The sequence below is a fragment of the Drosophila novamexicana genome, unplaced genomic scaffold, assembly GCF_003285875.2.
Source record: "Drosophila novamexicana strain 15010-1031.04,08,12 unplaced genomic scaffold, DnovRS2.1 tig00004555-arrow-pilon, whole genome shotgun sequence".
Taxonomy (NCBI): domain Eukaryota; kingdom Metazoa; phylum Arthropoda; class Insecta; order Diptera; family Drosophilidae; genus Drosophila; species Drosophila novamexicana.
This window is the reverse complement of record NW_020825052.1, coordinates 3,196,796-3,221,427: the sequence shown is the minus strand read 5'-3', so window position 1 is coordinate 3,221,427 and position 24,632 is coordinate 3,196,796. Positions and strand designations below refer to the sequence as shown.

Below are 24,632 nucleotides of genomic sequence, written 5' to 3'. Positions count from 1 at the left end.
AAATATAGCGTTATCCAGGAAATTCCAGAAAGTACCAGATATCGATTCTAAAATACTTTCAAGTATTTACAACAATTTGAAAATTGAAGGTAGCAACGGCTTTTGGTTTGATGATTTAAACAGAGGTTAAAGCTTAACATATATAATTAAATAGTGCTTGCAGACAGAAAATTTGCTGATTTCGGCAAAAGTGTAATAATTAAAGTTTTTGTGACACAAAACGAAATGATTGAAAAGTCAATGTATTTTTGCAGTCGGCAGCTTAAATGCGCATAAATGCCAAATGGAAATATTGAACAGCAGCAGCAGTTACAGCAGCAGCAACAACAACAGTGAGAATCGTACGAAATTTACTTTGGCAGCTAACGAAAATTTTGTGCTGAGCGCGTGAAAATTAATTAAAATATTCCTGTAACTGCCAAACGCCGCCGGAGCATAACTGAATTTTAATTGAACGCAATCAATGCGAATTTATGGAGTCCGCTTAACTCTTCCCAAATATCCCTTTGGGCAGCCCATGACAGTTAAGCAGTTTGTCGGTCCTCTAAAGCTTTTTGCAATTGGTGTTAATTTGCCTGCGAGAAAATATTAAATGGAAAAATCAACTTTACCTTTAGCTTCAATTCAATGGCAATATTTAAATGTCTATGGATAAAAAATAGCCCAGACCAAGATGAGGGTCAATAAAAGCGTAATTAAATTTAAGGAATTTAAACGTGACAGCACTTTTGTGAGGTGCATATCGATTTTAATGGGTCTTTATATTCCATAGAGTAGCTTAAACTTGTTCAAGCAATAGCTAGCTCCACAATGTATAAGCCAATGTTAAACTATGGCCACTCAAAATTGATTAATCCGATCATTGATTAACCTTTTACTGTTGTGTGTTTAGAAATTTATAAAAGCTTTAAGCCTTCAATTTTCAAAACTAACTAACTAACTAATTAAATGGAGATATCTGCTCATCATCGCCATTAAATATTCCAAGGTAAAAAAGAAAAAGCTTCTGCTTCTTTTGCCAAGCTTTACGGCTTTTCCTAGTGAGTAAATAAAATGGCGTCCTTATGTGCTTGAGCAATATTATGCATGTAAATGCAATTAAATAGATTACACATTTGTATATCAGATTGCTGCAGTTGCATATTTATTTGGATTTTAAAGCCTGGCAATGCGGTGCAAAAAGAAAAATTCGATTTCAATGAGCAGAAACAACCATGGCATAGGCGAAATGAAATAAATCGGGTAGAGAAAATCAGTGTGACAGGAAGAAACAATTTAAGCACGTTGGACAGGATAAGCCGTTGGGCGTATTAGTGTCTGTAACAATGCAGTAATGCACACAAGCTCACACACACACACACGCATAAGTTTATGTGCATGGTTACACGGATGGCACTGCAGTTTACACAGTTTGAGAGCGACATGGTCGTAGATTCTGCAAAAAGGATTTTAGAAGCAAACGAACCGAAAATTGTACACGTCGACTATGAGAAAGATGAGAGCGAGCAGGATGACAATGAGAATGGCGACATTTTCTAATGCAATTGTTTTTCGACAAGCTGCGATAGAGCGAGTGTGCGTTCTATGTGTGTGTGTATCTGTGTAAAAGGCTGTTGAGTGTGAGTATCTTGCAGATGGCTGTGCCTGCATTTGCATCTCTCTTTCTCTCGATTTGTGTGTGTGTGTGTGTGCGTTTGCGAGTGTGTGTAATTGATTTTATCGGTCATGTTAATTTTGATTAAATATGCAAATCGACGATACAAATTCGCATTTCGCACACACCCACCACATACCGCATTCATTCACACACACACACATACACACGGACACACGTTCAGACACTCCGATGAATGCAAAGCTCAAACGGGAGACACGTTCAACCCAGGCCAGCTGAAAGGTGGATTACCTATGGAGGAGCTCTCAGCCAGCCTTGGCACCCCCCCCATTGACAGTTATTATGTTACGGTATTATCTCGTTATTTATGCAGCAGATGACAAATGCAATTTGTTGTTTGCACACGGGAGCTGCTGCACTGTAAACTGGCAATAGGCAACGGCTGACGGGCGTTGGGCGACGGGCAACGGGCAATGGCCATTGCGCAACTGGCAGCCAAAAATGGATGCAAGGACATGATAATTTCCAATCATTTGAATAATCTCCTCCAGGCAGCAGCCCGTGTCCGTGTCCACCGTGCCCAGTGAAAATATTAGCTTAAGAAAATGTCTAACGAGCTCTACGTGCTGCTGCATGCGAAGGTGTCCCTGTTGCGGCTGTCGCTTGTGGGCGTTTTGCGATGTGGTGGGCATGGTCTATTAGCTGCAGTGGCAATCGGTTGACTTTGCTGCGGTTTTGGGTATTGATTAAAACTTCGGCATTTGCGTTTTGGTCAATGTGCACGAATGACACGAGATGCATCGGTAATTAGCAGTCGTATTTCGGCAACTCATTGCCAGAGGCAGGTATTTGTGCCCTTTTGGAAAATATTTCCTGAGAGTCAATAACATGAATAATTTGTAACGTTAGCAGAACGTTAAAAATTCTAAGTAAATTACGAAATCGTTATCAACATTTATGAAATTATTTTAACTTTGTGGCAGTTTCCCCTAAACTATATGAGCTCACAAGAACCCTAGAAAGAACTTCATTGACGTTGTACTATCTCTACTATGTAAGCTGTTTACCAATGTTCAAATTCTAATCATAAATCGAAATCACTTGTTTAAAGTGGCACACACAAACACCAATATACATGTACATATGTCCAGCGACAACATCGTATATATGTACTTGCTCAGAGTGCGATATATCTTATCTGGGCTATAAACGTCTCTAAATTAAACTAACTTTTTTCGACGAATGCATATAATATAAATGGAATGGGTATATAAATGTGGGTCGCCGACTTGAAAGAACGCCACGTACAGTCCCAGTCAAGTGTCCTAGGTACTTGCTTGAAAATAGTATGTGTATAATTCCAAAAACTAACTAGGGAAATTTTTGGGTGAAAACAAGGGTTAAAGTTGATTGATGAATGGTATTGAATACAAAGCTTACGATTGCGATCGAGCTTATATGTGTATAAGTGTATATAAATATTTCTTAATGTCCAAAATTTTAGTGATTGATAGATTGTATCAATCTAGAATAAAAAGGATTATTTTACTAGCTAAAATAAGTAAAAATACTGTACGAAATGTAGTTTATTTTGTAGGGTATTTAGAATTTTGTTATTTCCAGAATTCGTTCACGTCCCATAATAAAGAACTCGGTTGCACATGGTGTTTAAGAACTGAAATAGAAAGAGTCATAAGGCGGCTCTAATTGCCACAGAGCTTGACAAATGATGTTGGCTATATGACTGCCCTGCACAAAGGTTAGCTGCAGGTCCCTTTTTGATGGCGGCTGGAAAATGTTGCAATTGTTGCCTACAGCTAAAAATGGCACCCAGCCGACCTGCTGACAAAACAGACTGACAGTTGAAACGACTGCAAACGGTTGTTCCGGACAACTCCGAATGCCCGACTGCCTGACTGCATGTGTGTATGTGTGTGTGTCCCCGAGTGTGTGAATGGTGCCATTAAACGATTTTTCATTGCAGGCTGCAGGCTGCCGCAGGTGAAATCTGCCTAGTCTGGGGTTCACGTGCCGCCCCCCTGTTTGACTTTTAGCGGTCTTCGACCTTATGAAATAGCGGTCGACTGTACTTTAAACTGCTGCAATTGAATATTTTTACTTTACCTTGAATCAGTCCGGAAATTGAAAATCATCTTACCTGTGTGCGTTGGTGGGGACAAGAGCGGAAATTATTATTTCTTTATCAATGGCTTTTCACCAGCTCTCACCCAATTTACCAGGTTCTTTGTGAATAGTGAATAGTTAGCTTGGATTTTTGTGCCCCATAGCCTCACACCTTTCTTCAGTTCCACTTCCAGATTTCTGCCCATTACAAAAAGGTAATGAATTGTCCGAGACCCAATCAAGCCCCCACTTTGCAACGTCATTTGTGCATTCATTATGCAATCACAACACGTACTTTTTAATCAATCTTACGTGCAAATATGTTTTCGGAATGCAGCAATACCCAAAAGGGATTCTTGGAAAGGATGGGCGACTGTGTGGCCTGTCATTTGTGGAATTTAAATTAATTTCTTGGAAATGTTAAGGTTTGAATTATTGATTACTCAACTCTAGTTATATAGTCAAAAATCCGGGTTGGACTACCCAGAAATGCTCGATTGCATTTCCAAAAATGGCAAATTTGTTAATAAATTAGCGTGTTAAACGCGGCGTTGCCCGGCGCCTTCCTTCTATAGTCACATTAACACAAAATAACAATAATTGCTGTTGTATTCATACATGGTATTTTATCCTTAAAAAAAAAAACAGTATATTCACCTGATATCCCACTCCAGGCGGTCATCAAAACAAACAAAGTCCTTATTGTCCCACTTTGTTGCTTGTGCATAAAAAAAGTTTGTTTGCTTGATATTAATAATAATTCTATAGAAATAACTGGCATTGCAAAATTATCGCCAATTCACACATTGTTTATTACAAATAACGTCATGTTTGTCCTGACTTTTGCCTTTTGATTGTTTTTAAAACACGTATGCAGTGTGAGTGTACAGTATTGATGATGTGTTTTATTTGAGAAGAATTGAATTTCATATTTAACATGACTAAATATTATACATGATATATACACATGATATTTGGCTAGCGTGTATTGCTCGGTTTAGCCCACGACAAGTTATATGTGTGCAATTTATCTCAAATAAATTTTCACAAACATTTTTAAAATGATAAGAAGCTGAACAAACATACATTTTCCATTCCATTTCAGATATGTAAAAGGTGTATAACTCGAAACCTTATAACATTTTAATTAAATTTTTCATCTTTGTGAGGCGGCATGTTTCGAAAAGTACTAAAATTTCTCAAATGATTTGCACAAAGATCTTTAAAAGGGGGGTTTTCTCTGATCGGAAGGAATACAAATACCTTTCCGTCTTTTCCTAATTTAACGCAGTTCCAGCTGGAATTTTCAAAATGGAAAAACCTGTAAAAATATATATCCAAAAAAGAACTAGCCATCGCCCTTTATGTTGTGCTTTGATCACCATTAGTATGCATGTAAATATGTAAATGTGTACATAAATATGCTCTGAGAGTATCGAGTATAGATAATAATATTCGTATTCATGTTATAAATATGTGATTTGAAGAGTGCAAAAACAAATTACAAGCATGTTTAATAAAATGCTTCACGAACTCTCAAGTGGCTTCAAGTCTATATATTTTGGTCTGGCGCCATTATTAAAACGTTATAAGCGGGGCGAATGTCATAAAAAGATAATATTTTCAATTGGGCGTAGTTTCTCAGAATTATAAATGACCTCAAATCTATTGTTAGTAAATGATTCACCTATTAAATTGTTATAGTCGACCAAAACCTCGTAGTACTCTGTAAATTGGCATAAAATAGACGGACGGACAGATGAATGGACAAACATGGATAGATCGACTCAGATATTGATGCTGAGTGAAAATATTTAATCTTTTTTGGATCGGGTACAATAATAATATGCCATTAAATATACCCATTTTTTTTGTCATTTTAAATAGGCTCAGGGTATTAAAAGTGACATTTAAAAACAATGCCGGCTGCTTGTTACATTTTTTATTGGTGCGGGAAGTTGTTTTCTATTTGAGTTCGAGCCAGATTAAATGGGGACCTGATTAAAAGTAGTTTAAAAGAGGAAACAACAAGAGCAGGTGCCTGACCAAGAAGTACCAAGAGTCGACAGTACGATAAGTCAACACACGCTAACGTTTTACTCGTTCTTTTCGCTTGTTTGCAATTGGCAGGCATATAAAATCTTAAAGTAATACATATCAATAAATATTTTTACCTCGCCTCAAGATAAGATATGCCGCATTATTTTCTACGGCTGAATCGAATGCGAAGAATAATAGGAAATTTTTGTACTTATACACTTAAATTTGGTAACGATGAGGCCAGTCGAGCTAAGTTATATAATCGAACAATTTTAGTTTGGTTAGTTGAAGTTGCTAGCGGAAATACATAGCAAAGCATAAAATTGATAAGACAAGAAATTGGGGTTTATGTTTCTAAGGCATGTGTTGCAACATGTGTGGATTTTTGTCGGTGTATATATATTTGACGACGCTCACTTAGTAAGCTTAAAAAAGTTTTTACCCATTAGCTGTTCGACACAAATTGGTTAAGAAGAATAATAATCTTGTGCAAATGTGTTTTCAAAGAAAAGTGAACTTCCGGCAGCTTGCACAATTTTTGTTTCTTACTATCAATCTGTTCATATGGACAGACAGCTTTTCAAGCTACAGGGTATCGCATAGTTAGGTACATTTGCTTAAAGAACCCCACACATGCACTTGGACAATCGCTGGTCGAAGCCAGCTATCACTATCGCTTGATCTAGCTGATAATATTTCCTTTTTAACCACATTGTCACTATAAGAGGGAAGCTCGTTCAATCTTTTAATTTTAGAATTTACAATATTTGATTATCCCATGAACGGAATAGCCCGATATTGTTTATACCTTCTTAAACCTTCACCTGATTGTCATTTATCAAAGGTAATGTCTATATCTTATCGCACGCAGTTTGGTGGTAACTGCCGCAGTAGAAGCATTTATTGATACCAGGCTGACAAAAAGTATATATACATATAAATATATATATTCCATCTATGTATATATAGTATATACATATGTAGAAATTACGTGGTTTGATTTTGGGTTTTCACTTTTTTTTTTCTTTTTATCTGCAATACGCCGACACGTTTGACGACCTTTTACACCTTTTTGGACTGCTGTTTGCTTCGTGTCAACGATGCAGTCTTCAGTTCGAGCATACTGATAAGTATTCGGTGAAGAGAGCTTCCTTTTATTGTAAATTAACCCCACCAGCAGCCATGTGCAACATATACATATCTGTCGTGATAATACAGAAACTCTCTTTATGTACAACCTGTTAGCCCGATTCATCATATCTATGTGGGGCCTTAGCGTTATTCACTTGGCGCTATATATCCGTGGCACATTCGTCATGAGGTCGTCATATCTCTGTGTATGTATGCGATATGCCATAGTCGATGTTTCCTACTATCGATAAGAGCGGCCAATCCAAATCCAGTTATCTGCTCCTCACACACACACAAACACGCGTGTTTTGCCAGAAAGATATTGCCTGAGTAAAAGGTAAAGTAAATAAAAAACTGTCGTCAGATAAGGCATATCATATAAAAAGCGATATCTATGAAAATATGTCATTATTTCGTTATTGAACTCCGAAGTGTTTAGTTCTCTGTTGCGTGTTGTCTTCCGTCCATATACCTTTTATATGGCATATATATGTTTTTATATATAAACATATATTGACTTCAACCTATATTGGTGATGTTCGGATTATAGTGTAGTGTGTTGAGTGTACGATTTAGAAAATGCACGGTCGAAGTTATTCCTTTAACTATGTGTTTTTTTAATGTTCTCTATATATTTTGATCGGTGTGGATTGGCAAGTAGAATAGCAGGCTTATCACATGTACAATTCAACCTAGTGTGAGATTCTTCTATTCTACTTTCGACAAACACCAGTTAGCGTCTTTTTCATGAATTACCGAACGAATGCTTTGACCCGAACGACAACCACAGTAAGTTTACAATAACAGGCTTTGACTTTGGTATATATGTATATCGCACTTTGTGCGAGTATCTTATGTAAATAGAACATGAAATATTTGCCTTTTGCGGCATATCAGCGAAACGTTTGACTCATGCATTTCGTATGATAATGATGTGGATGGGCGTGGCTGGAATCGGAATTCTGAATAGGGTCGGTACACGAGATTGGCCTTTAATGCAGGTAGATTAATAACTTTATCGTAAATGAGGTATCAAATGTATTTAGCACTCAGGAGAGTAAAATCAAAAGTTGTAAATCAAAAACAAACAGAATATGTGTTAAGAATCGTTGACTGATCGACTTTACGCACTCATAACGCAATATAAACATGTGACATATCCGATCTTATCGATCAAGTGATTTGGGTTAGAAAAACACATAACCAAGTTTTATATAACCATGCTTGTGAAATCAATTTCCCGCCGCACGTATAAAGATAAGAAAATTTTTTGCGGCGCTTCATGTTGTTGGTTGACCTCACTTATTTTATAGATCAATTTATAAGACTTCGATAAGGAAATCCACTTGAAATGTTGGTGGTTTTAAGTATTTGTTATTTTTGTTACTGTGCTGTTAGTATCTTCTAATAGTGGACTGGTTATGTAAGCACATGGCTTTAGGACTATGTACCTAAGTAATACTTATGTTTGCCAATGAATATTATCACCTTATATGACATAATTTATTGCGACCAAGTTTGTAGTGCTGTCACGAAAGAAATATCTATCGTAAGGACAGTTTTGTTATAGATACCAACCCCTCATATTACAAATGTGTAAGTGCCTATATCCCTGTCATTTGTCTGTCTGATGCTGCTGCTGCCGTTGCTGCTGGCTGTCGTACTCCCTTTTACTCTGACTGATTCTGCCAGTCAACATAATGAAAATGCAATTAATTTTTTCCAGCAATTTCTTTTTGCTCCCCCAAGTCAAAGCTGACACCACTCTAACACCAGCTTTGACTGCGATCCCGATGCTGTTGCAATATTATGACTCCTGCTGTTTGCTCTGACAGTCACCCGTGCAGCCGCCGGGGCATAGAAAAAAGCTGATGTTTATTGTGAAGCATTTTCTATGACGGCGGCACAACGATTGCAACGGCAGCCTGCTGCTTTTGCCCCAACTTCCAACCTGCTTCTCCCTTCTCTTCAAACTGCCGCTGCCACTGCCGCTGCCGCTGCTGGCCGACCATTCGCATTAAATGAGGAAACCAATTATTCGCGCTTATAAAGATTTACCGACACACACAGTTAGACAGATACAGCTGCAGCTACAGTTAGATATAGAGATACAGATATAGATACAGTAGCTGCAACAGATACTCATCCAGTCGTCTATATGCCCAGTTAACAGCATTCATCTGACACTGCCAGCCAAGCCGTGCCTTTGTTTTGTTTTTGCTCTGCTTTAATGGGGCTCCCCCTTGCAGGCGGACTCATTAAAGCTGCCAAATTCATCAGCCTGTAATAGTCAGCGAGGCTTGAGGAGTTTGCCAGCTATTCTTTGCGTGGCTAACTCTGATTTGCAATATAGAAGTGAGATATAGAAAAAGAAGAGGAAAACCCTAAGTTTTCAGAGTTTTCTCTCTGTCAGCTGACGAAGCCGTTTCTTGCCTACATTCACATTTACGCCAGGCACTTATCTTTAATGCAACCACAATTTCCGGTTGCCGAAAAGCGTTTTCATTATAATTTTGCACATTTTTTACGTTCCATTGTTAAGCAATTGCCAGCCAGGCAGCCAATTTTTTTGCATTAACGATCCTCACAAAGCCTATTTGATGGCCCACACTACCCGTCTGCTTCGGGCATAACTTGTCATTTGTTCGGGACACCCTGCAGTGGCAAAATCAGAGCGAGAATTTGCGCTAAAATTACCTTTCATTTTGTCATCAAAAACCACTTGAATGGGCGCCAACGACTGGGGCTGACGCAAAGGCAACTGTTGCCGGCTATCCAGGCCCTGTCGTTATGGGGCTTGCCCACAGCCGCAGCAATTACAGACGGTAATGTCCAGCCCCTTTAACCGTAACCCTGGGAGGGAACGTCTTTGCTTTAGCTTAAAGCTTTTTAGTCTTGGCATCCGGCTTGCTTTTTTGGCTTTGGTTTTTCATTTGCCTTTGTATTGCATTTCTTGAAACCGAAAGCGCATTGCCCAAGCACCCATTACCCCATCGCCGTTTACCCATTGCCCGGGACCGAGCCCCAAAAGAAGCGTTAAATTAAAACGTAAATACCACTTAGCCAGCTATAAAGCAAGTGGCCAGCTCCAACGACTGGAGCTGGCTGTAATCAGTGGGTAATTAACCAGACGACGGACGGCGTGCTGGAGCGTGCAGGTGAGATCCAGGCACCTTGAAATTGCTTAATTTGTATGAGATAATTTAATCTGTGTGTCTCTATTTAAAGAGTTTGGGCTACGAAGAACTGCTCCTGCATCAGTCAATTAATCTCAGTGTAGTTGCAAACTTGAAATGACAGCTCCACGCAGCCACCATACGACACTTCAACTATTCCTTATAATCTTTATCTATATCACATAAACTTCATTTCATGCTCTCCCTCTAGCAAGGGCCAAGTTTTTGGCACAGGCTTCCAAAATTGTATACGCCAAACTATAAATAAGTTTCTAAGCGTTCATTTTGACAGTTTCATCCACAGAAAACGTGCAAAAGGGAAAAAAGCGTACAGCCTCCGCCTCATTCTGGTTTTTTATACCCTTGTTTTTTGGCCCTTTTGTTTAGGCAACATGGGGTCGTATCGCAGTTTGACTCTTTTTTCTGTTCCATGTGTTTGGGAAAATTGCAACTGCTGCACATTGGGCAAAAAATTCTAAACTGCAATAAATTCATCAAATGTGCAATGGAACATGCTGTAATGTCACACCCACTAGAGCACACCATCCCATCAACCGAATGCAGGTCCCCGGTCACGTATGTGGCATGCGGCATGTGGCATGCAGAGTCCGCCTGCATCAGCATACTCCATTAAATGTACGCTGCCCTGAATTGGGTGATATTTTGTAGGCAAATGTGCAATAAATTGTAAATGTTTGTGAAGAGCTGGTTGGAGTGCAGATTCTGGCGGAACCGTCGTACTGCTGCGGTGGGCGGCAGCTGTTCCGCTCTAAATTTGTGACGCCCCAACGAGCTGAGTTGCCCGTAAAACTTGTCCGCTGCACGCCTGTCAAGTTTTACAAGTGTTGTGCAGATTGTTTTTCGCTGGGGCTAAGCTAGGGAAAATAACGCGCTTGTTTTAGAGCTGCGATAACGAGACTAAAAATATGCAATTTAGTGCCACTTAAAAGAACAATGAATACTAAAATATATCATGAGTTAAATTGAAAAATGAGGACAGTCATAATATGCCCTTTTATTATTATAGTATCCATTCCAAATTAAAATAGATCAAGACAACGTTTTCTTTCGCCCCAGCTAGTTACGAGTCGAATTAACCTCTACGAGGTGGAAAATCTTGCGAATTTTTTAAAAGTTGACCATTGACTATTGAATTGAAAGGAAACTGAAGAGCTTCTGCAGAGATCGATAATTATATTTTGCCTTTGCCCACTAACAGATGCGATCGTGGCTGTAATTGGGCTGAAAGTGAGCATTTGGAAGTATCCGACTTCAACATTTCGTGTTAAACTTAGTTATACAACTCCATTTTTTATAGATAGTTCTTACAGTCTTCTGAATTTTATTCAGAGCAGGTATAGAAAGGCCCACAAAGTTGAGCGCGTTCCCGCAGATGAACATAGAAATCGATATAGATCAATTTACTTTGGTTCTGGGGAAAATAAATGTTTTCTCTACTTTTAGTAAAGGATAAGAGATCGCGACACAAGGCGTTTACTTTGTGCATTTTCACTTACAGACTTGATTACCTTCCACCCGGTTAGAGGCTGTTCTCAGAATTCCTAACTGATTTAGTAGCAAGTGCTTCAATATTTTGATTGCTCTATTGACTTGGCTCTGTGGGCCACCAGACAATTGCCTTCACATGGCCAACAATTGAAGCCTCATTTATGTTGTTATTTGCAACAATAGTGTGCAACCACGCAGCAAATTTTTACCCACTGCACGTTGGCTGCATTCAATTATGCAATTAATATATGACTTTCGTGTAATGCAATTAAAAGTCAAAAGCGTTGGGTCGCCCAACGATGGCCACGTGGCTTAAAATTCTGCTGCATGTGCAGCTTTTCATCCCACACTTACACTTTTATACACGCAGACACACAGATGCACAGTACAATCAGCCTAGCACGCTGGTTTGATAGGTGGCGCAGAGGAGCACAGTGAGCTTGTGGGATTCATAAAGTTGCCTAACGCAGCAGAAAAGTCGGCAGACAGGCACAGATACACACATATTGAGGGCGTAATTTAGCTATTAAATCGCATTTTTATTTTGGCAGCGGCGCAGCAATTCGCAGTCATCGAATCTCGTCCTCTGGCCTCAAGCATTGCAATCCCTAGACTCACAAGTGGAGAGGCAACCAATCCCTGCCACTTGCTGTGGGTAAGCAAGTGCCCACGTGCTCAGTTGCTTGTGGAAACATTTTTGCAACGTAACGGAAACGGAAAATGTATTCTATTGGTCAGTCCGCAAGTGCACTGCGCCCAAAAGCATGCAATCCAAAAGATTTAAATGCAGATTGCGTCCATTTCATTTTGGGCAGTGTACGAGTACATTCCACAACAGCTTGACACAGTGGAGCGTTAAATTAATCGTGGCAGCTACCCAGCCATTGGGATCAGGCAAGGGACGAGTATTACAATGGGTTCGCCGCCAACATTTTATTTTTTTGGGCCTTGCGGAGTTGTCCATATGACTGCTTGTTTCGTTGAAATTTTTGGTCTTTTGACTGCGATGCGGCACAATGTATTTTTTTCCTATTCAAATTTGATAAAAAAGAGTGTAAAGAAGTTGAGCTTACACAAGTAGGAGGCATGTGGATACTCCGTAGAGTTTATGAATTAGTGATCGCATTCAACAGCCGAGATAATCACGTCAGTTATAATACATGTGTCGTAGTATATCATAAATGCATAGTGTTGCAGACCATACAGGATATCTCACAGTCAGGTAGTCTCGACCAGAGTTTTCTTATTTGTTTTCGTTCGTGCTTTTCCTATGGGTAACATCCGAATTTAAATTATTAACTTAAGCAGACATTAATTTTGGCCAAAAAAGCATCCATTGGGAGATTTTAATTGTAAATAAATGACTGCAGTACAATATGCAAAAAGTACATGTTTTTAACATTTTTTTGCTTGCATTTTTGGCTAATTTTTTTTTTGGTCAAATGTAATTGCAGAAAATTCTTGAAGCTTCGAAGTTTCGATTTAATTCAAATTGTTCAGCCTATTACCTAATTTAGTGGTGAAACCAATTAAAAGCCTTGAAAACTACCCCAACCTGAAGGAAACCGAACCACAGCCTTGACTCTGCTCTGCACCGGCGCATTTTAATCTCAGAGTGCAACCACAGGCACAGACACTGACAATTAATATTCAAATTTATTAGCCACCTATGAACCGAGTGTGTGCATTATCAGCAGGCACTCCACAGCGTTGATGACGACAATGCACAGGGTTGGAGCAGGCAAGAAGGGCAGGAGCATAACCAGGCTGCCTGGCTGTCTATCTGGCACGCACATTGGCGGCACGGCCCAGAGATCGGGGAGCAGAGAGCACAAAAGTATTGGCGACAACTGCACGATGGGACCTAAGGGAAATATTTCAACGGCTGACCGGCTGTCTGGTCCGTGCCGGTCGTGTCACTGCGCTTAATTATTTGCATATGATTAGACTTAATGGTCGAGTGAGCTACTCTGACTGGGGGTAATCACACGAGCCAACGCCGCTGCTGTGTAATTGTTAATGATGATTAGATTCAATTTAGGGCATCATTAGTTAGCTGACGACGCTACAGTTGCCGCTATTGTCGGTGCTCTCTTCTCCGACCGAGTCACTTTAAATTTATGCCAATGCCGCAACGTCAGCAGCTTCATCCACTGACAAATGATGCGGGCAAAGGGCAGCGAACGGTGGGTTGACGTTGACCCAAGTGGCTTACGTGGACGCTGGCTGGTAAATTGCAACGTGACCTGAGGCCGCCGCCGAGTCTGAGGTTAATTTCGCAAAATTGTCGAGTCAACGAGTAGCTGGTAGCTGCCCGAGGCTGTGAAGGTTGGGGAAACTGGGGTGGGGTCTCATGTGAAGCTGCTAAAATAGTTCAAAGTGTATGCAAATGTGAGGCATTGTGTGGTTTTGCCGGAAGGAGACCGAAAGGGAAGGAAGAAGATGCAGTCGCGCTGGTCATCTTGTGGATTGCTGTCCATTGTGCGATTTTAATCACTCTGAAAGCGTCGACGAAAAATTCAATTGACTAGTTGTTCATGCTAATTGCTGTGGGCGTGGTCGAAGCTGAAAACCTCAAGCGGTACAATTAATATAATTGGGAGATGTTGATTCGTCCCCTATCATAAATATTAAGCATGAATTTATTTGTATTATAAAAATAATCTTTTTCATTTGTTCTTACATAAAAATTAAAAAGAAATTCAAGTTGTGAAAATATTTTTAATGAAAAGCCCAAATAATTTTATGCAACTTTCGGTCAAGTGAAATAAGAAGAAATGAAAGCGGTTATCGAATATGAAATACCCTTGCTGAGACCACGCAGATTCTCGATATTTTTCAAAATAAGGCCGATAATAGTTTTTGAATATAAACAAGAAAAATCGTACTTAAAAGATTAAACACAAAAAATCTGCCAGAATGACGGACATGCAGAACGACATGGGTATATAAACTAGAATTGGATTATTCCGATCACGAATATTTATACTTTATATGCTTGGAAATGTGTTCTTCCATTCTGTGCAAAAGTTCTGACAATATTACGACATCCTCTGCCAGGGTATCAAAACAAAAATGTTGCTTTGGTCTAGTCCCAAACCGATTCTGCTCCACTTGGCCAAGGCTGCTGGCAATTTGCCTCAGTTTCAGTTTATTAACGCAAATTTATTGCAATTAGCGCTGGGAAATTGCAGCATCAAGTGGGGAGCATCCAAAAAAAAAAAAAGATGAGAATAAGTTTTGGAGGGTGAAAAGTTTTTAATTTAAGCAGAGCTTATTATCAGCTTTGCGCATAGCTTCGAATAGGTGTGGAAGTGATTAAAAAAGTTCTGCCAAACCGATTAGTAATGCAAAGTTATGCGCAAATTTAATTGCATTTGTTGTTTGCATAGACATCAGAAAAATACTAAAAAAAAAAAATTCGGTTGCTTTCAACGAACAAATGTGCGCGCAATTCTGGCTTTATTCATACCAAACATACCCGTAAAGTGAAGCTGCAATAGCACCTTTCAAGAAAAGAAATTTCTCCTCCGAAAACACTAACCATTCAGCCATGAAATTAACAACGCTCTCAAAAATATTGCAAAATGCAAAAATATTGCTCAGGCTTTCAGGCAGTCACGTTGTCGAAGCTCTAGCGAGGACATTTTCGGTTACTTTTCCTATTACTATATATATATCTATTTGGCGGGCCAGACACAAAGGAGCGACGAGCAACAAATTCTATCGGTATTTAAATGAAAATTATATGCACTTCGGCTCAAGTTAAGTGCAGCACCAAAGATTTATGGTTATTGTGTGTTTGAGAAAAGGCTTCGTCGATGAATTGGAAAATATTTGTAGATAGGATTGACTTGGCGTGCCACTTGGCTGCAATTGACTTAGCGAGGGCAGCGCACCCTTCCACATTTCAAATGAGATTGCTTATCCCAGTTGCTCACAGCTAGACCAATTAAAATCCATACGCAAGCAATGCAATCAGCTTGCAGTAATTTTCAAATCATATTTCATATACTCCATACAACATTTGTATTTGTTGAAGCTTGCCCACCTCTGTGGCCATTGTGCGGCTGACTGGCAGAAAAATAAACTTGTTGGGGCCACACAACAACACACAAATTGCCTTAGGGTGCACAATTGGAAGATTTTCAGACCATGGCAGAGGTCCAGCAAATTTGTAACTCACTGAAGCAGACAGTATTCCTGATCAGGACAATAAACTGTGTTAATATGGACAAGTGCGTCTGTCGGTTTATACTTTCAGTCTAAGAGTAAGAGATATCGGTCGAATGGATTATAAATATTGTATTAAATAAACTCCAGATAATAAAGCTGCAAAATTGTAATGTTTTGTTTCAGGGCATTGAGCATTCGGCGCTTCGAAAATATCTGTTTTCTCTTGTTTTTTTTTACTGGTTTCTCAAGTGCTTTTCATGGCAAATGGAAAATTTGTTCTGCTATTGTGTGTGTGTGTGTGTGTGTGTGTGTGTTGGTCTGCGGATCGCAAGCTGCTGCACTCGAGCTCTTTTCATGGCAACATATGCGCAAAAATTGACCACGACTTGGACACTTCGCCATCGGCACTTGACTTCATAGGTGTACCACCTACATATATTGTATACTTGAGAGCAAGTTATAATGCATTAAATTCAGAATAGCCCAACTAGAAAATAAATGAGTCAATATAGACAGACAGACTGAGCTACAGATTAATCGACTTAACGTTTCCTTAATAAGCATAACATTTAAATGCCTTCAGTTATATACAAGTCTGGCTACTTAACTCTACCAAGCTTGTCTTTTTTGGGCTCGCGGAAGCCAAGTGTAAAAAGAATCTCTGGAACATTCGAGTGTTCAAATTATCATAACAAAAAAATGTTCTTTAATTATTTTCCTTTGTTTTACACTGTGATGCAACACTTTAAGCCTGCTCTTGCTGTAATTCAAGCAACGCAATTCGAAGGCCTTTGAGAACTTGAACAGCTGTCAAAAAACTTGTCTCGCTTCAAATCGAATTAAGTTCAATTACATTTTCTGGGGTCTTTTCAAGCCCCAGTAAGGGGCTAAGCTGCTGCTGACGAGCTGTTTCCAGTATTTTTTCTTTTTTCGTGGAAATGGAAATCAACTCACAGAATAGAGGACATGTTACCGAGCATAGTAGACAACTCATCCATTCACCAATTCACACACAAGCCCACATTTACAGACACAACACACATGTGTGTAGAATAGGGTGCTCGTGAAAAAAGGTGAGCCAAAGTGTGAAAACATTTTTGATTCATTAAAAATTTAAAAAGTTCAAAGTGTTTTCAGACGAGCTGTTAGCGAGCTGTCTATGGAAATGGAACTGCCAACTCGGTTTTTGCACCGACAGTCGAAATATTTGCAACTCTGAAGCTTTAGTCACATTTAAGCAGGCAGGTGTGTGTCAATTTTTAAGGGGCAAAGTAACATGTTGAGAGCATATAGTGGGTGTCATTAAGAGATAAGTATATTATAAGCTGTAAGTTTGTCTTTATCTCTATTTGCCCTTTAATACGAACTCAAGCTCGACGAATCGAAGCATAGCACTGATCACACACAATTAGGGCCTCAGCTCTTAGTCAAAACCACCACAAAACTTGTAAATCACCGACCACTAAACTAAACCCAGATAAAGAACCCCTCACCAACCATTCACTGTGGTGGCACTTGTCACGCAAATGTGACCGGAAATTGCTTGGCATGAAATGCGCTCAGAAAGGATTTCGAGGGCAAAATTATTAAAACGTTGCTTTTCATTTGTGGCCAAGTACTCACAGAAATTCATGCAAAGGCGAAGACAGCTTGAGCAGCAATTGCAAGACGCCTGTGAGTGAGCCAGAAGGGGGCTGGGTCTGGAATAGGGTCTGGGATAGGAACTTGGCTTTGATCTGCTGTCGAGATTTTCGGCTTGCCTTCAAACGAAGTGCAGCCGAGCGGCAATAAGCACACCTGCGTACATCAAGACGATGGACGATGTTCCTGCTTTAGACTCGCCCTGTTGTCCTGTCGGCCTGTCGCTCTGTCGTCTTGTCGTGCTCGATGGGCGTGTAAGCAACGAGTGAGCGAATGAATGGGCGTTGTCACACTCACAGCTCACGGCTCACAGCTCAGCGCCTGCAGCTCGTGTCCTGGAGTTGTCCTTTTTTGGGCTGAATGCTGCCGTCGAATGCATTGAAGCATGTGACAAAACGATAAACACATTGCGGGCGGGTCCTGCCTGCATTGTAATCACTTTGACATTTATGCATATCAAGCAAAAGGCGAAACGACAGTGCCTTCATCAGGCAGACGAGGGACGAGAACGAGGACGACGACAAGGAGTGCTCTGTCCTGCTTTACGCTCATTCAGATGTAGCATTTTTAATGATGTCCAAATATTATAATATACATCGTTTTGCCATATCTGCTTTCAGTTTCTTTTTATTTTTATGCTGGTCTGATTTTCATTTCATTTTAAATGCAAATGAACTAAATACGCATTTATCGTGTATCTTGACGAGGCATCTCAGTCTGTCGTTCTGTTTTCAGTTAGTAAAATGTAACTTCAAAGCGCTTTGAAGGACTTATTTGATTCGCAAGCATTTGTTTAGTCAGTGAAAGTTTTTAATACTTGAAAAAGGTACAAATTTGTTAAGTTTGAAAACTGGGAAAAGGAATATAATATAATCGAATCCAGCGACTCAGATGTTACCTTAATTCCATAAATTATGTGCATACTCTTTATTATACTTCTCCCATTTATTTTTACCATTGTTACTATCATTAAGACCCTGAAGGCAGAGTTCCTGCTACAGTCTCTGCCAAATACAAGCAAGCAATTTGACGCTACCGCCCTCTGACAAAGACCGTGCCTAACATAATAAAAGGGCGCTAAAAACAATGTAATGAAATAATTTCCATTGTTAAAATGATAACAATATATCAAGCAGACACTGCCACCAACTCCGATTAGAACAGAAGCTGCAGCTAAATGACATTAACAATGCTGGCAGCAGCATCAGCGACAACAACCACACCCACATCAACAACAAAAACAGCGTTCAGCGATGTTGGTTGCGGCTGTCTTGACAGTTTTACTGGGCTGTGGTGGGTGTGAGCTGCAGTTAAAGGCTTGTCTGCGTATGCTGAGAATTGTCTGAAGCACATGTTGGAGCTGACAAAAAACCAATTTGTTATGCGCTGTACAATTTAACGGCTTCTGATTCGGTCAAATTGGGTGGCTGCATCTAGAAAGTGCAGCGCAATGTGGAGCGGCACTAATTGCGCGTCTCTCAATGCCAAACACGTGGAACTTCTTTGGCTTTTTATTGCAAAAGTTTTGCACTCAGCTCAACTCAGTTGAGCGCAGAGCACGAGCCAAGAGTTAAGTCCAAGACCATTTGTACTGCTGTTGTCCAAACTCATTTGGTCATGTTTATTCATTAATTCAGCCCTGACCCACACGCAGCCGAACACGCCCACTGACCGCTTAGCGTCTTAGCAGCCAGGCTAATTGCCATTTTCATGGCATTTTACAGTCGCAGCTAGGAGGGCAACGAGTGAACCGGGCATCAAATAAAAGTTAAATTTCTGTATTACGTATACGCCCTGGCTTGTGGTCGGCTATAGAAAACTAATTCTCCGGCGCATTGCTTCCGCAATTAGGCTGGTTGCTTTGTGCTTTTGAAAATCGAGACCCAAACGAACACACACAGCTCAACTTAGATTATACTATTTGCCACTATGGCTGGTCTTCATTGGCTTTGGTAGCGAGTACAGTGGGTGCTCTTGAGTGTGCTCATTTATTATTATTATTAAGATTCACTATAATGCATTCATATTATAAATAATACTATAATTAATTACAACAAAAGAACGCTAGCGTCAAGGCTATCAGCTCGGAGTGTGCTCTTATAATCTCGAAGATGTTGATATACTTTTGAAACCAATAAATAAAATTCATTAAAAATTATTTTAACAAAATAATACGCAAAATGCATATCTATTTGATTAATGTCTGCTTAAAATCCGTTAAGCCAAAAGTCAGTATTTTAAGTAATATATTCTAATCAGTACTATATATTTTCCATAGTATGTTCGGTGTCTGTTTTTGCCAGTGACTGTTTTTGCCCACTGTGCGCCATCTGATTTTCTGCTGATTTTAGCGCTTCTGTAATTGGAAAATCGTATATAAAATGAAATCAATCAAGTGTGCCAATGTGCACTATTGCGGATTGTGCTCCGCTTTATACAGACAACGAGGGTTGGCCTATGCCGCTGCCGTTGCCTTTGCCATTGCCATTGCCATTGGTATGCTCAACGCCATTTTGTCTAGCTGTTGAAATTAAGAGAAAAAGAAAAGTTTGTTTTTTTTTTCGGTTCTTTATCTCTGACCTCAGTTGATTTCCTTTCCCCATGTTTTTTCTGTTGTTAGTTGCAACTGATGGCGATGGCGTTGGCGTTAAATTAATTTGGCCGCTTTGTTCTTTACCGTACCACATACTTTTACACACACACATTCACACAAACACACCCATACAGAGCTGTTGACGCTCTGTTATAAATATTAATGAACTGCTCGTTAAGGCTACATTTTCTTATCCAATTTATTTTGCATAGTTTCGAATGTTCGACAGTTTAAATCAAAATTAAAGCAGTTGCAACTCGGTTCGATTAGTTTCTCTTATAATTTGTAATTGTTATTGAGAGCTCGTTAGCATTTGTACTCGCACTTAATATCAATACTCTTCATATTGATTCGTTAATGGAGAGTATGTTAACTTTGTAGCAAAATATGTAACGCATAGATGAAGATTTATATTTTTTTTCGATTTCAGTAGCTGGCATTTAGATTTCAGATAAAAGTTTCATTTTACTACCCATTTTCCAAACGTGGGGTTTGATTTTTCTTAGGCACGTCACGTAAACGTATTATTTTCCTTCAATGTGGACGATTGAATAAAAGGTCTTTGACAATAGGTTTGAAGACAATCGGATGAAAAAGTGGCATACAATCGTTGTCTATTATTCATCCACTTTTGGACCCCTCCGTAATTATTATTAGATGACCTGTTCTGAGTACGCAATTGCTGAAACGTACGACGAGCTTTGTTCTAGTACTCCGATTATACTTCTAGATCTTACGACCCGGCTGAAAAGTCGATATATATTAATTTTGGAAAAATAATTTGTAGTAGTCTCTAGTTCTTATAGAGCCTAAGATCGACGCCTTCATAGAGACAGACAAACTTTGATCGGCTCGGCTGTTGATGCTGTGGTCGGAGACCAAGCTTAAAAAGTTTTCTTTTAGTCAGTATAAAAAATGTATTCGATTTTTATGTATAAGGAAGCTGCTTGTGTATTACTTATGGCATGCAAGTGTTCTTTACAACATTCTGTCAAGTTGACGCATTTTTAATGAAAACAACCCCTTCAAACAGTGAAACAAGGCCAAAATCAGCAGCTGACGATGGCTGGCAGCTGCCTATGCAAAAAACTGCTAAAATTGTCTGCAAATTGAAAGCGAAATTTGAGCTCATTTTAATAAAACATATGCGACACTCAAGCGGGGCCATGCAGGACCCACACGAGCATACTCACAGAAACCGCATTGCTTGCCAATAATTCTTGCACTATCTTAAGAGACCTCATGAAAGAAGTGCATACAAAGCCGCAGTCGCTTTCGCAGCCACTGTGTCTGAGTAATGTGGAGGCACAGCAGACATAGCAGAGAGTTGGCCTCGCCCGCACTCATGCCCGCGAATAGACCAAGTGTGTCCGCAAAGTACACACAAAATTTACCAAAATGTGCAAACGACAGACAACATTGCCATTGGCACAGTACGAGTATCTGTGTCCTATGCATGTTGCCTGCTTTTAGGCGGCGAGCAGTACTCGACCAGAAACATTTTGCGGCCAACAAGAATAAAATAAAATAACTTGACTAAAATGCGACAAGAAAATTGTATTTTAACAATGGAAAGCGATTGCGGCGAAAAGTACAATAAAATGTCGCTAAATTAGACATGAAGAGAACCGCAGCCACAGCAGCGGGGCGGAGAGGGCCGCAATTGCATGAAATTTGTGGGGTAAGCACTTCCCAATGAGTTCAGGATGAGTTGGATTTTTAAGTACTAACGGAAGCGTTGGCCATATACATAAGTATAGCAGAGATAACTTGCTCTTGTTCCAATTGAAGGTACTTTTCGAGAAGGCTGCCCGGACAATACAATAAAAGATAGTTATAGTTATTAAATCTAACGACTTCCGCCAAATTCAATTCCATTTCAATTTAAAATTTAATTGAAACACATCAAATAAACTCAAAACAGGACCTGTCCCCGCAAATTGTACTCAAAGTCACGTGCACGTTTACAAAACACCATTTAGCAATACACTTTCGACAAATATTATATGTAATAAGAAGCCCCAATTCAATTGTCCTTAGCCCTATTAGCTAGCCGTGGTGTCCACGGGTCTTAAAAATTATGCGATTATCCTTATATTAAAGCGAGCAAATGAAATCCACGCTTGTCCCTTGAAGTAATATCAAAGCTCCGTTGGTCGAGTGGCTCATCCTCGAGCAGCATCACAGTTGTCGCAGTTAGACGTGACAATAACAACGGTGACAACGACGCAGCGCCAGACCAATAGTCGACAGACAACAGAAGAGAGCAACTTTACCCACTTTGTGTGAAATAATGTCTAGGAATTTGCACGGGTATTTCCCGTTCCGTTTCCTTTCCCCCTTAAGTTTAGTGTCAGATAGGAAAGCCCGCCTGCCAGTACAACTTCTCAGATATTTTCAGCTCACCTGCGCGCAAAGCATTTTCACAGTTCGCTCGTTGCGATTTTAACAATTTTATTAAATTGAATTTATATCATTTACACGCTTGTCGACTTCAAGTCTAACGCGGCGCCGCCTTCACCACGTGCCTATTAATTTCGCGCTTACATTTTATGTGGCATTTTGCAGGCTTTCCGACTCGGATATACACGTTCTCGAGTTTTTCCTAGGCATGCGGCCGCTTTGGAAATTTTTGCTTTCATGATTATTGATGCGGGTGAAATTTAATTGGTCGGTTCGAGCCAAATGTATCTGACTGTCATGCTGCCTCTCCGCCTGTTCGTCTGACTGGGCTGGCTGGCTGGCTATCTGGCTGTCTGGCAATCTGGCAGTGTGAATAGAATGAGGTTCAGCCCGGTAAACCTTTGTACTTTTGACTGCCTGTTTATCAGATCAAATTTAAGCTGGCTAACGAGTTGAAGTTGGCTCTAAATGCAAAACACTACTTGGAAAAAGCCTTTGGTTTGATTGGGAACTAGCGATTTCTTTTTGCTACGCTTTAGTAAATCCATATTACTTGCGAAAATTGAGATATATGATCAAAGGAAGTATATTTTACAGATGAGTAAAAGCCCCTTGTGCTGGCTGAATGTTTGTTGAAACCAGCTTTCTGGGCAAAAAAGACTCCTTACAGGTCGAACTGTTGAGTGGAACTTTTCGAATGATCGCCTTATAAGAAGAAGGAAACACTGAAGACCCTACAAAGTATGGCCATGCTTATTCAAAATTAACAGTCCAGTCGATCTACTCCTAAACGAATATCTTTCCGTCACAGTTCATCTTTCTCATCTAAGAACTTCATTCTCATATGGTTCATAATATCAGATTTGTAAAGGATTTCTGTGTCTGACCTTGTACTTGAATTTTGAAATTTGAATGTTACATTGTATATTGTGACCGATATGTTTTAAAGTCCAACCGCTCCGTGCAAGCCGGGCTTTATAAAATAAATATAAACTGAACTGCAAACCAACTAAAGGGGAAACTCGAGGGTTTTGTCCTGGAAGCGAAAACAAACTTTAAACGAAATGCCACGCGTGCCTACGCTAAAAATTTGTTTAAATAAAAAAGTTTTCTTATTTCACGCTAAGCGAAAAAGGAGTAAAACCAAAACAGTAGTCAAACAAATAAGTAAAGGAAAACTTTGACGCCGATACAATTTCGTAAAATGTCGAAAACTGTGATTGCACCGCCTCCACCGCACTCTCCCCATTTACAATTCAGAGTGGGGAGCGGGAAGAGAGAGAGCGAAAAAAAAATACTTTCTTAGCAACCAACTTTGAGTAAAATTTAAATACTTTTTCGGGCAAATATTATCACAATTCCACGCGGCTGCTGCCAGAGATACTAAGTAAACCGTGGGCCACAGAGCTCAGAACGAGAAGTCGCCGGAAATGTCTAAAATTGCAATCAGCGAACCCAAAGCGGATCAGGGAATGGGTATCAATATACTGATGCTCCATAATCTACCCGAAGAGGTTCTCTTTTGTCAAGTGTTTACTGATCAAAAATAGCAGCGAACGAAATTTAAGCAAAACACTTGCCTGATTAAAGAGCCACAACGCCATTTTGGTTTGGTCGATTAGCCAGAAATTCGTTGCATAATTATCTAAAGCCCTACGCGATGCACACGGCTCGCATAAAAATTCATTGGCCCAATATTTCGCATACGCCGCGTGACGCTCGACAAACTGCAATGCGATAAACTTGAAGTGTCTGCAATGAGGACAACGATAATGGTGGCGATGAGGATGACCACATGGCCATTGGCAAGGACAGCTTCATGCGGGAGACTGGCGATGACTAGAACATGCCCGGGATGGACATCGATTACCAATTTGAGAACGGACTGCAGATGCGGCATGGGGCTTCCGGCTGCCATATTGCGCCTGTCCGTGGTAGCGCGAAGCCATATTAATCTGGTTAATGATGAAACTGAATCAGCATTTTAAACGAGCCACTGCACAATGAAGTGCCTGCCAGGATGACGTTCTCTGTGTTCTCTGCGCTGCTGTGTCGCATAGATGGTCGAGCCTGCAAATAAATTAGCTGTGGCTTTGCCTCGCCTCGGCCATTGGCAATAAAGTTGCGAAAAATTCTCCTTTTTTTTTTGCCCATCCATTCAGTTTTCCGTGCTGAACCTTAACGCAACTCCATGCTAGCACATTATGGACGCACAGGATTCGGG

At 40.0% G+C, this 24,632-nt stretch overlaps 1 protein-coding gene across 1 annotated transcript in view; it reads right to left on the bottom strand.

Moving 5' to 3' along the window:
* LOC115770324 (circadian clock-controlled protein) overlaps window positions 1-24,326 on the bottom strand; it is a 31,392-nt gene extending 7,066 nt beyond the window's left edge. The window contains exon 1 of the mRNA XM_030715561.1: window positions 24,116-24,326. Coding sequence (XP_030571421.1) covers window positions 24,116-24,326 — 211 coding nt within the window. The remainder of the gene's footprint in view (window positions 1-24,115) is intronic.
* Between the last annotated feature and the right edge of the window lie 306 nt (window positions 24,327-24,632).